General features: G+C 40.3%; 2 protein-coding genes across 5 annotated transcripts in view; both read left to right on the top strand.

The window, feature by feature from the left end:
* TMEM87A (transmembrane protein 87A) overlaps positions 1 to 2162 on the top strand; it is a 43629-nt gene extending 41467 nt beyond the window's left edge. For all 4 annotated transcript variants that reach the window (XM_081831004.1, XM_081831001.1, XM_081831002.1 and 1 more), the window contains exon 20: positions 905 to 2162. In XM_081831004.1, coding sequence (XP_081687130.1) covers positions 905 to 946 — 42 coding nt within the window. In that variant the 3' untranslated portion in view covers positions 947 to 2162. The remainder of the gene's footprint in view (positions 1 to 904) is intronic.
* Positions 2163 to 3769: 1607 nt separating this feature from the next.
* Positions 3770 to 14868, top strand: part of VPS39 (VPS39 subunit of HOPS complex) — a 47853-nt gene continuing 36754 nt past the window's right edge. Inside the window, exons 1-2 of the mRNA XM_081830992.1 lie at positions 3770 to 4013; positions 11309 to 11374. Of these exons, the coding sequence (XP_081687118.1) occupies positions 3941 to 4013; positions 11309 to 11374 (139 nt within the window). The 5' untranslated portion in view covers positions 3770 to 3940. The remainder of the gene's footprint in view (positions 4014 to 11308; positions 11375 to 14868) is intronic.

Raw genomic sequence — 14868 nt, 5'->3', positions numbered from 1 at the left:
CTCATTATTCTTAAGTGCAAAGTGTTAACTATATGCACGTTGTTGTATACAACAAATCTCTAGAGCTTTTTTTTAAATGTAATTTTAATGAATATGTAATATTTCATTATAAGGATATACCATAATGTTGTTTATGCAGTCCTATATCTTTGGACATTTAATTCTTTCTACTATTTTGTCATAATTTTGAGTTTTGCAGTAGAAATGTTTCTGGCTAAATCTTTGTCCACATCCTTGACTTTTTCTTCAAGTTAAATTCGTGAATCAGAGGAGGTACACATTTTCATTTAAGTTTAATCTTAAGTAGATATTTATTTATTCATTTTCTTTGACTCAAATACATAGTTCCTTTTGATCTTTGATTTAATGTCCAGAAACCTAGAGATTTTGATTCAGTTAATCTTAGGTGGGGCCTGGACATCTTATGTTTCAAAATCTTCACAGATAGTTAGGAACCATTTCTTTCTTTCTTTTTCTTTCTTTCTTTCTCTTTCTTTCTTTCTTTCTTTCTTTCTTTCTTTCTTTCTTTCTTTCTTTCTTTCTTTCTTTCTTTCTTTCTTTCTTTCTTTCTTTTTTTAAGAGTGCAAGCGGGGTGTGGTGGCGAGAGAGAGAGAGAGGGGGGTGGGTGGGTGGGGAGAGAATCCTAAGCAGGCTCCACGCCCAGTATGGAGCCTGAAGTAGGGCTTGATCTCACAGCCCTGAGATCATGACCTGAGCCGAAATTAAGAGTTGGATGCTTAACCAGCTGAGCCACCCAGGCACCCCAGTTAGGAACCGTTTCTAACTGTTTAATGGACGTAAGCAAAAGTACTTGTGGGAAATGTGTGTGTGTCATCTTTGTAGAAGATATTTGGAATGTAGACCATTTAAAATGCTTAGAAAAAACGTTTTCTTTTTTCCTTAGGAACGAATGATCACACACTTTGAAAGGTCCAAAATGGAGTAAGAAAAAATGGGAAGATGTGCAGTTGAAGATGGGCAATACCTGGGAAGAGATCAGCTTCTGTGTTAATCTTCTACACTCCTCCATGGAATTAAAGGAGGCAGTGAAACCTGATCTGTTCCTTGACCTTTGTGCATTGGAGCTGGTGAGAGGTGTCAGAACAAGGAGAACATCTTACTGAAAACAAGTTCATAGGATGAGAAAAATCTACAAGTGTTTTATTTACAACATTGATGCCCCTTTTCTTCCCACACCCAGACATGGATGTTTATGCAACTTATGTGTGTTGTTCCTGAGCCTTCTATAATGTTTAAATTGTTTAATCTATCAAACTAAAAAGTTTAACATCTTCTAAAGAACTATGACATCAACGCCATAATATGTAATCTCCAGGAGCAACTTCCTATAATTTTTATTTATTTAGGGAGTTACATAGGTGATGGGGGAAATTGTTAATTATTTTTCCATTTCCTGAGAAGCCAAGACTTCTTGCAGAGGTAGTTTGGAGACAAAAAGAATCCTGAGTTAAGGAGCCATGGTTCTATCGATGATTTAGAACAAAAAGAAGAGTGTGCAAGAAAGAAACCTGTTACAGTATGATTCAGACCATTTAAAAAAAATCAAGTGCAATTTTGTTTACAAATGGTGTATATTAAAGATTTTTCTATTTCAGATGTACTTTAGAGAGAAATATTAGCTTAACTCTTGACATCTGCTATTGTGACACATCCCATTGCTGGCAATGTGGTGCACACTCCAGAACTTTTAACTACTGTTTTGTAAGCCTCCAAGGGCGGCGGCATTGCAGAATCCTAGGCAATGCTTTGTTTGCCTTCATGCCATTCACTGGGTGTTGCACTAGATGCAAAGAGGCACTCCATCTAAGTGCTTGTGAGTGAGCGCCCTGCTAAAGGAACTGTAATGCTTAAGCAGGAGCTAATACAAAGGAAACAGGTCCTTCTGGCTTAATTGAAACAGTTTTTCCTGCATGAAGTAGTGTGGAGGCCCTGGACTGCTGCTCATTCTTTAGGATTGACTGTTCTTATACCTGGTGTTGGTTTAGAGACTGTTTATAAGAGACATCACAAGGTGATGGGATTCATTTGAAGCACTATATTTCTGTTTTAATGGTTTTGTCCAATTTTGCCTTCCCAAGATTTTTGTTCTACGTAGAAAGTTCATGCCACTTTTTAATATAAAAAAGTCTTAACAAAATTAATATATTTTCCTCATTTTTTTTCGGACTTGCCTCTAAAGACCCTTCTTCCTCCTAAACTCTTGTGGGAATTTTCCTTCCATGGTTTTTGTTCTACATCGTCTTATTGTGAAACCAGGGACCACATGACCGCAATCTTTACTAACTCATAAAATAGTGAAAGTGTTTACATTTATTTAACATCTCTCTATAGCTGTTTGCTGTGGTGATTTAAAAAAAAAAAAATCACCTGGGCAATATATCTAAGGAACAATATGAAGAACTGACTATATTCTCAGGTTAACCCACTAGCAAAAGGCTATTGGTACTATTGTGTGCTTCTGTTCTTCCATACTGAAACTTAGCAAGTGAAAAATAGTTGTAATGCAGCAAGATAGTTGGTCAAATATTTTCTGACGGTGGGTAGATGTTGACTTAAGGCTAGGGAAAAAATCATATTGTGCTAAGCAGGAGTGTATAGTAAATTATGTAGGCTGGGACTTGATAATTCTGTTTTCTCTTAATGGGTTATGTCACTGTGATTAGATACAGTGTATTATTTCTTAAAACTGGTTCTGAAGTAATTTATAGTATTATGTTGATCTATTTAGTTCTTAGTCCTTGGGCCTGAAACTATTAGGTATTAGGCCTTCTTCGAGGACAGCAGCTGGCAATTCTGAATTTTCAAGGTGTTCATTTTCTGTGGTGAAAATCAGCCACAACACTTGATTTATTTAGCAATTTTTGTGTTAGTATTAACACTTTGAAAATATTTCACCGGATTATCAGACATAGCATTTGGTAAAGATGGGACAACTATCCTAATTTACAAGTGAAGAAACTGCCATTGTATAAAAATGAAGTGAAGGAGGGGGTAATAAATAAACTGACCAAGGCCATTTTTTTTACTTCTTATCATAGACTCACCCCCTTTTTCATTAACTTTTTTGCTTTAGATCCAAATGCTTACTTTTATGACTTACCTCCTATTTCCTGTGGGGGCAGTGGGGGGGTGGAGTTGCCAAATTCACCTCATTGCGGTGGTTTTCAAATTTTAAAGTGCATGGACTCACTTTGGGGACTTACTAAAACACAGACTGCTGAACCCCCCAACTCCAGATACTCTGATTCGGTAGGGCACGAATGAGGCCTGAGACTGCATTTCTAACACGTTCCCAGGTGGTGTTGATGCTACTGGTGTAGGGATCAACTTTGAGAACTACTGCCCTAGAACGACCTTTAAAAAAGGGTAAGATACTTGAACTGGTTGAGATTATAATGGTAACGCAAAAACCACCATTTACTGGGTGTTTATAGAGTGGGTCAGGAATTGCTAAGCGCCCACAACGCTAGGTTAGTGCGGAACACTGCCATCTTTTTGCAGATAATCTCCAGACTTTGTTTTCTTAAACGTCACAGCTAATTTCCTAAATGGCAGATCTCCATCCTGGCTAGCAAGCCAAAGCCCAAATTCGCTGCCTGAAACAGTCGTAAGATTTTTTTACCCCTTTTTTGTTAAATCCTATATCGCTAATTGGCTCCGTGACTTGGATCCCGGGGGAAGGCGGGGACCCAAGCGCCGGCGCATTCCTCAAAGGCGCTGGGGCGGAAGGGGCGGGGCTTCTGCGGAAGAGGCGGGTTTAGCCCGGAAGGAAGTCAGGTGTTGACGGCTGTGTTGTCGTACGGCCTGTAGCTAGGGTCTCCGTCCAGCCTCACGGTTGGCCCTTTCAGTGGGCTGGTTCCCGGCCCAGGACCGGACCGGCCCATTCCGGGTGAGACTGCTGTGGTGACTGCTCGCCGCCATGCACGACGCCTTCGAGCCAGTGCCAATACTAGAAAAGCTGCCTCTGCAGATCGACTGTCTGGCTGCCTGGGGTGAGCTGAGGGCCCGAGGGGCCGAGGCGGGGTCAGCGCAGAAGCTGTTCCGACCTTTCACAAGGCTGGGAAAGTGGACAGGCATCTGACTGTATGAACTCCGGTCGGACTCTGTCCGAAAGAAACCTGGGATGAGGGAGGGCATAGTATTGTAGACAGCGAGCGCAGTGGGACTGTTTGGGCAATCCTCAGGGACCCAGTCATTTTAGGTACGACTCTTGCTTTCGGTAGAGCTTTTCTTATTGACTGCTCAGCTTTGGCTCCTTTCGATTCCCAATAAGTCTTCAGTTTGGAGGGGCAGGCACTGGGGAGTTTTCAACTTGCCCGGGGCCTGACTTGTCCAGATGATTCTGTTGTTTTCTAGATGAAAAGCAACACTATTTGGGGGGCACTAAATGCGTTAACACCATATGCCTTTTTTCCCTTAGTGATCACTCATCGTTTACTTCTCATTACTGTAGGTAACTCACGTTGTTGTTCTAAACAGTCTAGCCAAGTGGTTGATTGCCTTATGTTCAAAGTGCTCAAGCTACCTAACTATGTAGGTAGAAGAGCATCATTTGAGGCTATCATGAAACCTAACCTATTAAAAATTTGTGTAATCCTCTTGGGATTGGCCAGTACAGAAAGCAGGGTCTGGCATCTCTTGTATGCTCTAGAATACAAATGGTTTCAGGGGTCTAAACCTTGACTTTTAATTATGAACATTATGCTCTTAGAGTGGTTGTGTCTGATAACAGTCATGAAAGACCAAACAAATAATTTCAGTCTTTTTTGTTAATGTCCAGTTGCTAGAAATCAAGGGCCATAAAAAGGTGGTTCAGAACTCTTAATCAGATCTTATACTGAGTTAGGTACCCAAGATGGGCCTGGTGGAATCTGGTGGTGGCTGGCATCTTTTGCATCACTTACGGACATTGCCACCCAGGCAGTCTTGCAGACTTCCTCACAGCCTTTTCAGTAGGGTGCTTTCTCTACAGCTCTTCATGTTGATGTGCACAATCTTGCCTCTAGCAACCCTGGGCTTCTTTACAATCACACCCCCACAGTAAGCTGTGCTAGTCCCTTGGGTTAAGGAGAGAACCTTGCTTCCTCCAGATATCTCAAGAAAACCTCCATTTTCTGTTATTAAATGCTCAGCAAAAATTTAAATAGAGGAGAAAAGAAATTTAAAAAATGAAAGACTTGACACTGCACAAAGGGACACATTTTCCTAATTCTTCATCAAATATGTATTAAATGCTTATATGGACCAGGTTCTCTGCTAAAGACAAGGATAAAAGGGTGAGTAAGAAACTGCCTGTGCTCCTAGGACACACAGTGAGGGACAAAGTCATAGGAACAGATTATGATACAAGATAAATGATACTGGAGTCATATGCTGCCTATTACAGAAACATGGAGGAGGGGTACCCACCTCAGCCTAGGACATACGCTTCTGGAAAGGGTGAATGCAGCTGCTTACAATGCTTTGCTTAGCTTGCCAGAATCCTTGACTGATACCCTATGGAACTAATAGTACATGTATCTCAGCCTCTCACCAATCTACTTTGTCACAGTAAAGATTCCCTGTACTTGAGCTTTTCAGAAAGATAGTTTGGAAATGCTAGGTACCTCTGTCTACCTTGATCTCCCACCCTACATGAGAAATGCTTATTATCTTCTAGGATGTTATGGTAGGTATTGGGCTACAAGAGGCTACTTACCACCTCTTGACTCAAAACTGTTTCTGGACTTAAGCAGCAGTGAATGTTGCTATATCTAGTTGTTACCCCTTTTACCTAAAATTCATCCAGGAACCTTCTGAAGCCAGATCATGCAGGGCTAGACAATATTCGAGAGACACCATAATCCATCTCTTGGGAAATGGAAATGAGGATACTGATGATGACTTCTCCCTAAACTCCAGAGTTGTAGAATCCAGCTGCTTTTTCTGCACCTTCATATGGATGTCTAATAGCATGGCCTTAATGGTTCTTGATTCCACTCTCCCAAAACATGCTTGTCCCCCTGTATCCCACATCTCAGCAAATGACATTTCTGTTTACCCATTTTGCTGATGATTTTGGAATCATTCTTCATTTCTCTTATACACCACATCCAGTCCATATGCAAGTCTTGTCTGCTCCACCTCCAGAATAAGTCTAGAATCCAGTCACTTCTCTCCATCTGCACTATTTCTGTTCTGATGAAAGCACCACCTCTCTCATCTGAATTACTATAGTAGTCCTCTGACTGATCACCGTTTGTGTGTCATTGTGCCACTTTCAATCTTTTATCCACACAGAGGAAGAGTGATCCCTTTAAAACTTAATCTGATCGCATCTCTCCTCTACTCAGAACCCTTCATAGCTTCCTGTCACAACTAGAATAAGTTCCAAAGTCCTTGCTGTGCTTTCTACATATGACATAATCAGGCCTATGGTTACTTCCCCTCATCTACCCCATCTGTGCTCTTACCCCTTGCTCCATTCTCCTACTAGTCACACAGTCTTCCTTGTTCCATAACACACAAAGCATGTACCTACCTCGGGGCTTCTGCACTTGTTCTTTTCCTCCGCCTGGCACTCTCTTGCTCTAAATATTACATGCCTCATTCCTCATTTCCTTCAGATGTCTGCTGAAATGTCACATAAATCAACAAGACCTTCCCTAACGATGCTATATAAAAGACAAGGTGCTATTCTCTTCCTCAGCCTTATCTTTCTTCTTCTCATGGATTGCTGCCTAATGCTATTTTATGTTATATTATTAGAAAATTCCTTCAGAGCAGGAGCTTTGTTTTGTACATTGCTTTATTTGTAGTTCCTAGAATAGTTCCTTATAATGGGTATTCATTAAATCTTTCTGTTGAATGAAGGAATGAATGAATGAATAAATGATGATATTAATAGTAATAGCTTCCATTTATTGAGCACTTATCTTTTTTAAACTTTTATGAAATAATAACTCCATTTTGCAGAGGAATAACCTGAGAATTTAAGTAATTTTTCCAAGGTCACATATCCAGTAAATCATGTCTGATTCTGGACCCTGGTTCCCAAACTCTAATATATATTCAGAACCTGTAAAAAAAAAAATGCAGATGTTTGTATGTATGTGTGTCTACACAATCATTCTATTTTCCAAAGAAATGGTAGGATAAAAAGGACTAAGATGGTTGCCTATAGCAGAGGGAGAAAACAGGGAGAGTGGACAAGGATGGAAGCCAGACTTCCCACAGTTTTAACATTGAAACTACATAAATGCATCATATAATTAAAAAATTGGATTTAAAAAATGCAGATTTCAGGTCACCACTACAGAATTATTGTGTCAGAATCTCTGAGAACGGCACTCAGGAATGTGCATTTTTTAATAAGTTCAGGTGATTTGGATGCAGCTAAAAAGGCTTATGCTTTAAGGAACACTGTTCTTTGCCCTATGACCCAGAAGAGGGAAGTGACCACTACCTTTTTCATTTCTGTATTCCCTGCAGTGGTCAGCATTGGGCCAGGGATGGAATTGTTCATCACATGAGCTTGGACTAGGTTGTACTGTTGGACGACGGAGCTTCATTAGGGTAATTATGAGCAAGATGGCCCAGCACCTACTCACTTTGCAGGAGGAATAAAGTCCAGCCTTGTGGCTCAGGATTAGGCTGTCAGGAATTCTCTAGGGCTGATTCACATTTGTTTATATATGTGTTACCCACAGACTACACCGTTTTTGTAGTGTGTTCCACTTTCTGATTTGCTGTGTTGAATCTCAGAAGGGACTGTCTACCCCACTCTGTGTTGGCTCTGCAAGTCTCTCATTCTCTGTGTTTTGTATCCATGATTGTATTATATGATGACATGTCATAGAATGTGGAGACCCAACATGGGTCGGGTCATCTGGTCACCCGAGCCCCCACTGACTTTTTTTTAATTAATTTTTTTTCTCAAAGTTTTTATGTATTTATTTCAGAGATAGAGAGAGAGCAGGAGTAGGTGGGTGAGGGGCAGATGGAGAAGCAGTCTCTCCAGTAAGCAGGGAGCCTATGCGGGGCTCGATCCCGGGAGTTGAGCCGAAGGCAGACCTTAATCGACTGAGCCACCCAGGCGCCGCACCCCCACCCCCACCCCTGACTTCTCTAACCAAAGCAAGTCTCTTCAAGGTTGTGTGCCATTAGTGCATCTGGGGTGATGCGCTGTTTTCCCTTGGGAGTGTGAGGATTAGGAATGTGTATGTGGTGCTTTTACTAATTAAAGGAAAGTTGTTACAATACTTTACATGTGTGATAAATGCATTTTTTCCTCAGCACCTTCAAATGAAAATGTGAAAAGGGTTAAATAAAACCTCAATTAAAAATTTTGTTAATTTTAATGAATTTGTCTGATTCTGTTTTCTGACCAATAGACATTTGATAAGAAACATCTGTTGGCAAGTAAACATTTCAATAAAAATGGAAAGTAGACCCTTGAATGTCATGCTTATGAGTTTGACTTCATTATTTTGGTAGTGCAGCTTCATGAGGATTTAAGCCCCAGTGTGACAGAATCACAGACGTGCTCTAAGTAACGTACAGCAAACGTGGAAGAACACGTATAGTGAGAGCAGTTGAGGCCATCACAGGGGTCCCTGGAGGGACTGGGATATGGCTGTTGTGAGGTACCTTGTAGAGGTAAAATTGATAGGCCTTGCAGACCTGAGTGTTAAGATGAGGCTGTTAAAAGAGACAAAAACAGGAGCTGGTAGGGATTTGGGGAGCAGAGTAGGGAGGAAAGAATGGGGAAGATGGTGAGTATTCTTTTGGCCTTTTGGTTATAGATTCTTAGTATGTTACAAGTGAGTTAAAAAAATTTCTACCTCATTTTATTTATATCTGAAATAGCAGTGGGTGTCCTGAAAATCAACTTCAGTATTCCCAGTTGCTCAATACAGTGATATCTATAAGTAGAACTCTAAGCACAGTATCTTTTACAAAGCAAGCATTGTGAACTTGCTTCTTTTGCTTTCTACGTTCTGCTCCAACATAAATCTCCAACCTTGCTTCATTTGCTTTCTATGTTCTCCTCCAACATAAATCACCAACCTTCCTTCCTTTATTTATTTATTTTTATTATGTTATGTTAATCACCATACATTACATCATTAGTTTTTGATGTAGTGTTCCAACCTTCCTTTAGAGCTAGTGTTATTTCTCATTTCTCTTATGTCATTAAGAGCACACACTCTTACTTTCTGTGTCCTGCCTTTGCTTTAAAACACGAAAGAAGTCAGAATCACTATATTTTTCTGGAAGACTAAGGACATCAACCTGGAAAAACAGGCTTCTGACCTGTTTTTATAAATACAACCAGTGCCTTTCAGACAACCTCTGGCCAACACCCATTCTTTTGACATAGGATGCCTTTGTAATCACATTGCATCACAGCTTGTGGTTACATCCTGACGCTTCTACACACATCTTCCTCCATGTATGACTCTGGACAAATTACTTATCCCCTAGGCCTCAACTTCCTCATCTATAAAATGGGGATTTATAAGAAGAACATACCTCAAAGGATAGTTGTGAGGATTAATGAAGTAACATATGATATGTGCTTAGCATTTCCTGGAGTGCAATACATGCTCAATAAAGTTAACAGTTTGTACCATTATCCAATATTTTATCTTGTAGACGATCAAGAGAGTTTATACAAGGGATGAATGACCTTTTACACTATCCAAAAGCTCAGAAGTGTCTGTACATGCTTAACTTCCCTTAATGAGTTAATACAGATCTATCAGGGTAATTATTTAAACCCTTTTTGGAGCCTCTTTTAGCATAGACCAGTGTCTCCCAAAATGTAGTCCTTGAAACAGCATTAGCATCACCTGAGAACTTGTTAGAAATGGACGTTTTCAGGCCCATTGCAAGACCTACTGAATCAGAAACTGAGGGCAGGGCCCAGCAATCTGTTTTAACAAATCCTCAAATAATTCTGATACATACCGAAGAACCACTGGCCTAGACCATCTCTCTCTTTTTTTTTATAAGAGCTTTATTGAGATGTAATTCACCTATCATACAATTCACCCAGTTAAAGTGTACTGTTAAGTGGTTTTTAGTACATTCACAGAGTTGTCCAAGTATTGCCACAATTTTAGAACATTTTCATCACCCTAAAAAAAACCCCATACCCGTTAGTATTTATTCCCCCATTTTCCTGTAAACCCACCAACCTTAGGCAGCCACTAATCTTTTTGTCTCTATAGATTTGACTATTCTGATATTTCATATAAATAGAGTCATAATGTAGCCTTTTTTGTCTGGCTTCTTTCATTTAGCATAATGTCAGGTTCATCCCTATTATAGCATGTATTAGCTCTTCATTCCTTTTACTGGCTGGCTAATATTCCATTGTATGGATTTGCCACATTTTGTTTATCCATTCATCAGTTGATGGACATTTGGGTTGTTTCTACCTTTTGGCTGTTACAGATGCTGCCACTCTGAACATTTGTGTACAAGTTTTTGTGTGGGCATATGTTTTCATTTCTTTTGTGTATATGCCCAAGGGTAGAATTGCTGGGTCATGTGACAACTCTGTGTATAATCTTTTGAGGAACAACCAGATGGTCTTCCAGAGTGACCGCACCATTTTATATTCCTGCCAACAACGTGTGAGGGTTCCAATTTCTTCACTTCTTTGTCAACACTTGTTTTTATCTGCTAGACCATCTTTTAAAATGATGAATTCTTGGCACTTCTTATTTTCCCTGAAGTAAAAGCATTAAACCTTTAAAGGATGTCGTTTAGTTTTGTTTCTGATATTAGTTTCCTAGTTTCATGTTTACACTATCCATTTTATAATTTTATAAATTTTCATCCTATTTTTGGTCAGTTTAATTTTGAAACACTGAAGGCAGGGATATTTTGCATCAGTAATGGGTCAGTGATGATACTTTTTTGATGGGTTGGTTCTCAAACATTTCTTTTTTTTTTTTTAAAGATTTTATTTATTTATTCATGAGAGATAGAGAGAGAGAGAGAGGCAGAGGCAGAGGGAGAAGCAGGCTCCCCGCGGAGCAGGGAGCCCAATGCAGGACTCAATCCCAGGACCCTGGGATCATGACCTGAGCTGAAGGCAGACGCTTAACCGACTGAGCCACCCAGGCGTCCCCTCAAACATTTCTTGAATATAAATATTCCTTAGCTTTGCAAAACACCAGCTATCAAAAGCAATTCATTTTCTTGACCCTTTGATTTCTGATTACAAACCCCAGCTCAAGAAATAGGGTTTTAACTAAAGCTGATTGACCTTTCTCATCACTCTTTTCTCTTCCAGAGGAATGGCTTCTTGTTGGCACCAAACAAGGACATCTTCTTCTCTATAGGATCCGGAAGGACACTGGTAAGTGGCAGCTCTCCAGCATCAAGAGAGAGGTGACTTATTACTCATGCAAAAAATTATGATAGCTAGTATACAACTGTGAAATCAGTGATTCCTGGGCCATTAAAAATGATTGGGGTTGAAAGTAGTACAGTGGGAAAGTGGGGAGAAGCATGAGAAAATCTCTAGGTTTTTTTTTTTTTTTTTCAGAGTCTATTCCCCTATCCTGATCTGGTAGGTGAGGTTGAGTGTTCCTCCCCTCCTTGCTTCTAGGAGACTCACTGTCAGAAATAAGACATATTACTGATGTGAATAAGATTTTTGTGTAAATGATGTGGTAGTAAGAAACAAAATTAGGAACCATTGATTTAATAACTTTTGTTAACTTGTGAGGGGTGGACTAGGAGAGAGGAGGCCTGGGTTTGAGCCCAGCTTTCCTTCTCCTTGGCCGAATGCCTGAGTAGGTCCTTTCCAATGTCATTTTCCTCTTCTATAAACTGTCTGTCTCACAAAATTGTTGGGGTCAGATGCAAGGACTTTGAAAAGTAAAGCTCCAATCAAATGTGACTTCATCAGTAAAAATGTAGAATAATAACTAAAGTATTTGAAATTTATTTTGTTAGGGTTTCCTCTGTTGGGGGGAAAAAGCACCTCACTTCCTTTTTGTGATCTTATTTCTATGTTCTCTTTATGGAAAATTGATGTGTTTGGATAATATACCTTGGAGCTCCAGTCTGGAGAAATCTGCTGTTAATGCCAGAGTGTGTTAAACCGTATGAAATTGTCATTATTTGACTATATTAGAAAAAAATAAATTTCATAACTTTCAACCCAATAAACTTTCTGTAGTAAATAGCTTAAGGTAAGAGTGGAGCCTGGAGCAAGGGTAACATGGGAAAAAAGGACATCTTTCTAGGGCATGTGGGGACAATTTCCTTCTACCCATTTTAGGTTCCTTGGGTGGGAACATGTAAGTAAATTGGACTGACAAAAGACAGATTAACAGGGGAAAAACAAACAAGTGTATTTACATGTGTATTACACATACACATGGGAACACTCAGTGATGGGTAACTCAAAGGGGTGGTTGGAATTTGGGCTTGTATAACATCTTAACAAATGAACAACAAATTTTTAGAGAAGGGATAAGACAAAGGAAAAGGACTTTGAGTTTCTAGGATGGCAAATTGTTAGAAGGCAGACACATGGGGGAACTAACGGAATAAGGATGAGTAAGTAAAGTTTGTTTATAGATTGCTCTGGTGTCCTCTCTGGGCTGATGAGGGTCTAGAGCTGTCTCCACTGATTAAATTCTGTCCGTGGTAGAGAGGGGAGGACGGACACCTTTGTAAATGTATGTTCTGTTTTTAGGCAAAATTAGAGGTAGGGAGAGAGCCTTTCTTTATCTGCTTCTTCTCAGTTCCCTTCAGCTCAAAATAATCCTTATCCCAAAGTGGCATATTTTGGGGGGACCTATTCTACTACCCATCACCGGTGGAATAAGGAAAGAGGAAGGCACCTGGTCAGAAAGAGAAACCAGAAGTCAAAGCAGAGGGTGTATTTCATTTCTAAGTTTTTCAACTTTCCTTTAAATCGGGTTGGTAAACTTGTTCCCAAAAGGGCCCAAAAAATAAACAGTTTAGGCTTTGTAAGCTCTGAGATCTCTGTCGTGACTACCAACTTTGCTATTTTAGCCAAAAGCAGCCATAGACTGCGTGCAAAGGAGTGGCGTGTCTGTGTTCCAACAAAACTTTATTTATAAAGACATGTTGAGGGCTGGATTTGGCCCTGGGGCAGTACTTTGCTTGCCCTTGCTGTAAATTTTTAGTTCTCAGGGCCAGAATATTTCGATTCTGTGACACCTATTAGACTATAATTTAAAAATTAAGCTTGCCTTGGATTTTATTCAGCATTTGACAACCATGATTTGACTATCCACCATAGGCTCAGATACTGTGCAGGGCAGGGAGATAAGAGAGCTTAATATTCTTTACTCCAGTAGATAAGCAGTTCTTTGTAGCATCAAATACTAAATACCAAGGTAACATGATTTGTTTGATAGGTCATTGCTATATAAATGGTAGGGAATTGAAAACTAGACTATAAGAGTAAATCTCAACACAGTATAGACTGAAACTGGTAATATTAGTGCTAATCTGACTTGGAACTTTGGTGGTGATTATTCCATGCCCTGTGATGAGTTCACCATGTGACTTTTGAGACCTTAATTCCTGGGGCTCAATTTCTGCATAGGTAACTTCAGTAGCAGTGCCACCGGCCTTAGACAATTGGGAATCAAGCTCTGATCAGAAACTTGACTTCTCCCTATACCCTTAGAGAACAGTTCAGTTCTGGCTCAGCTCTTGCCTGTTTATGGCCCGAAATAGAAATAGACTTGGGCCTCCATGAATCAGCCATAGAACTAACTTGGTTTCTAAGTTTGAGATATTCCAAACCTAAATAGGGCTGCAACCAGACTGTCTTTCTGAGGAAAGAGAGAGGATGATAAGATGTCATGGAGAGGCTGGAATTAAGGGGACTTGGGATCAGATGTGAGTCATCTTCTTTGGGCTCAGAAATGCCTCTAGGCCTCATTTTACTCCTCTCTTAAACAGAGGTGTTAGATTAGCTCACATCAAATGTCTTAACAGTTTCAGGTTTACTTCAGTGGTGCCGTCACCTTAGAGCAGTGGTTCTCAAAGTGTGGTCTGTAGACCTCACGGGGTCCCCAGGATCCTTTCAGAAGGTTTACCAGGTCAAAACTAAGTTCACTAATATTTAAAAATGAGTTAATAAATATACATTTTAAAATTTTCTCAGTCTAATTTCTACTGTGGTATACATTGATAACTACAACCCATGTTAGAGTTTGGGGATTCTCAATAATTTTTTTTTTAATTTTTCTATTTATTTGACAGAGAGAGAGACAGCGAGAGAGGGAACACAAGCAGGGGGAGTGGGAGAGGGAGAAGCAGGCTTCCGGCAGAGCAGGGAGCCCGACGCGGGGCTCGATCCCAGGACCCAGAGATCGTGACCTGAGCCGAAGGCAGACGCTTAACGACTGAGCCACCCAGGCGCCCCGGGATTCTCAATAATTTTTAAGGCTGTGAAGGAATCCTGACACCACAAAGTTTGAGAATCTCAGTCCTAGATAATTCTACTTATGAAGAGAATTGTTGGAAGTAATAATAAAGCCCTTTTCAGATACAGAACTGTTTATCAAGCAGGAAGTGGCTGAATTTTTTTTTCTTGTGAAATATAATGGCAGAATAGAGGGCATGTTTCTGAATTTCCCGCAACTCCAGAGCCCCTTCATCTCCTCTGCTGAGGGACATGTGGAAGAAGTAAGACCAGCTTTGGTGGCACGGGCCCTTGTGGTTGCCTCGGAGACGCTCCACAGACTTCTGAGCCATGGACCACACTAGCTGTGGGGAGCAGCTTGGGGTCAGCAGTGTGAACAGTCTCTTCACAAGCTGGGAGGCAGGTGGCAGGGTGTCGGCTCAGCACACGGGCTT

Source organism: Leptonychotes weddellii, chromosome 9 (genome assembly GCF_054177405.1).
Source record: "Leptonychotes weddellii isolate Sample4059 chromosome 9, ASM5417740v2, whole genome shotgun sequence".
Lineage (NCBI taxonomy): Eukaryota > Metazoa > Chordata > Mammalia > Carnivora > Phocidae > Leptonychotes > Leptonychotes weddellii.
Note: the sequence above shows the minus strand (reverse complement) of the source record. Positions and strands in the feature narration are given on the sequence as shown.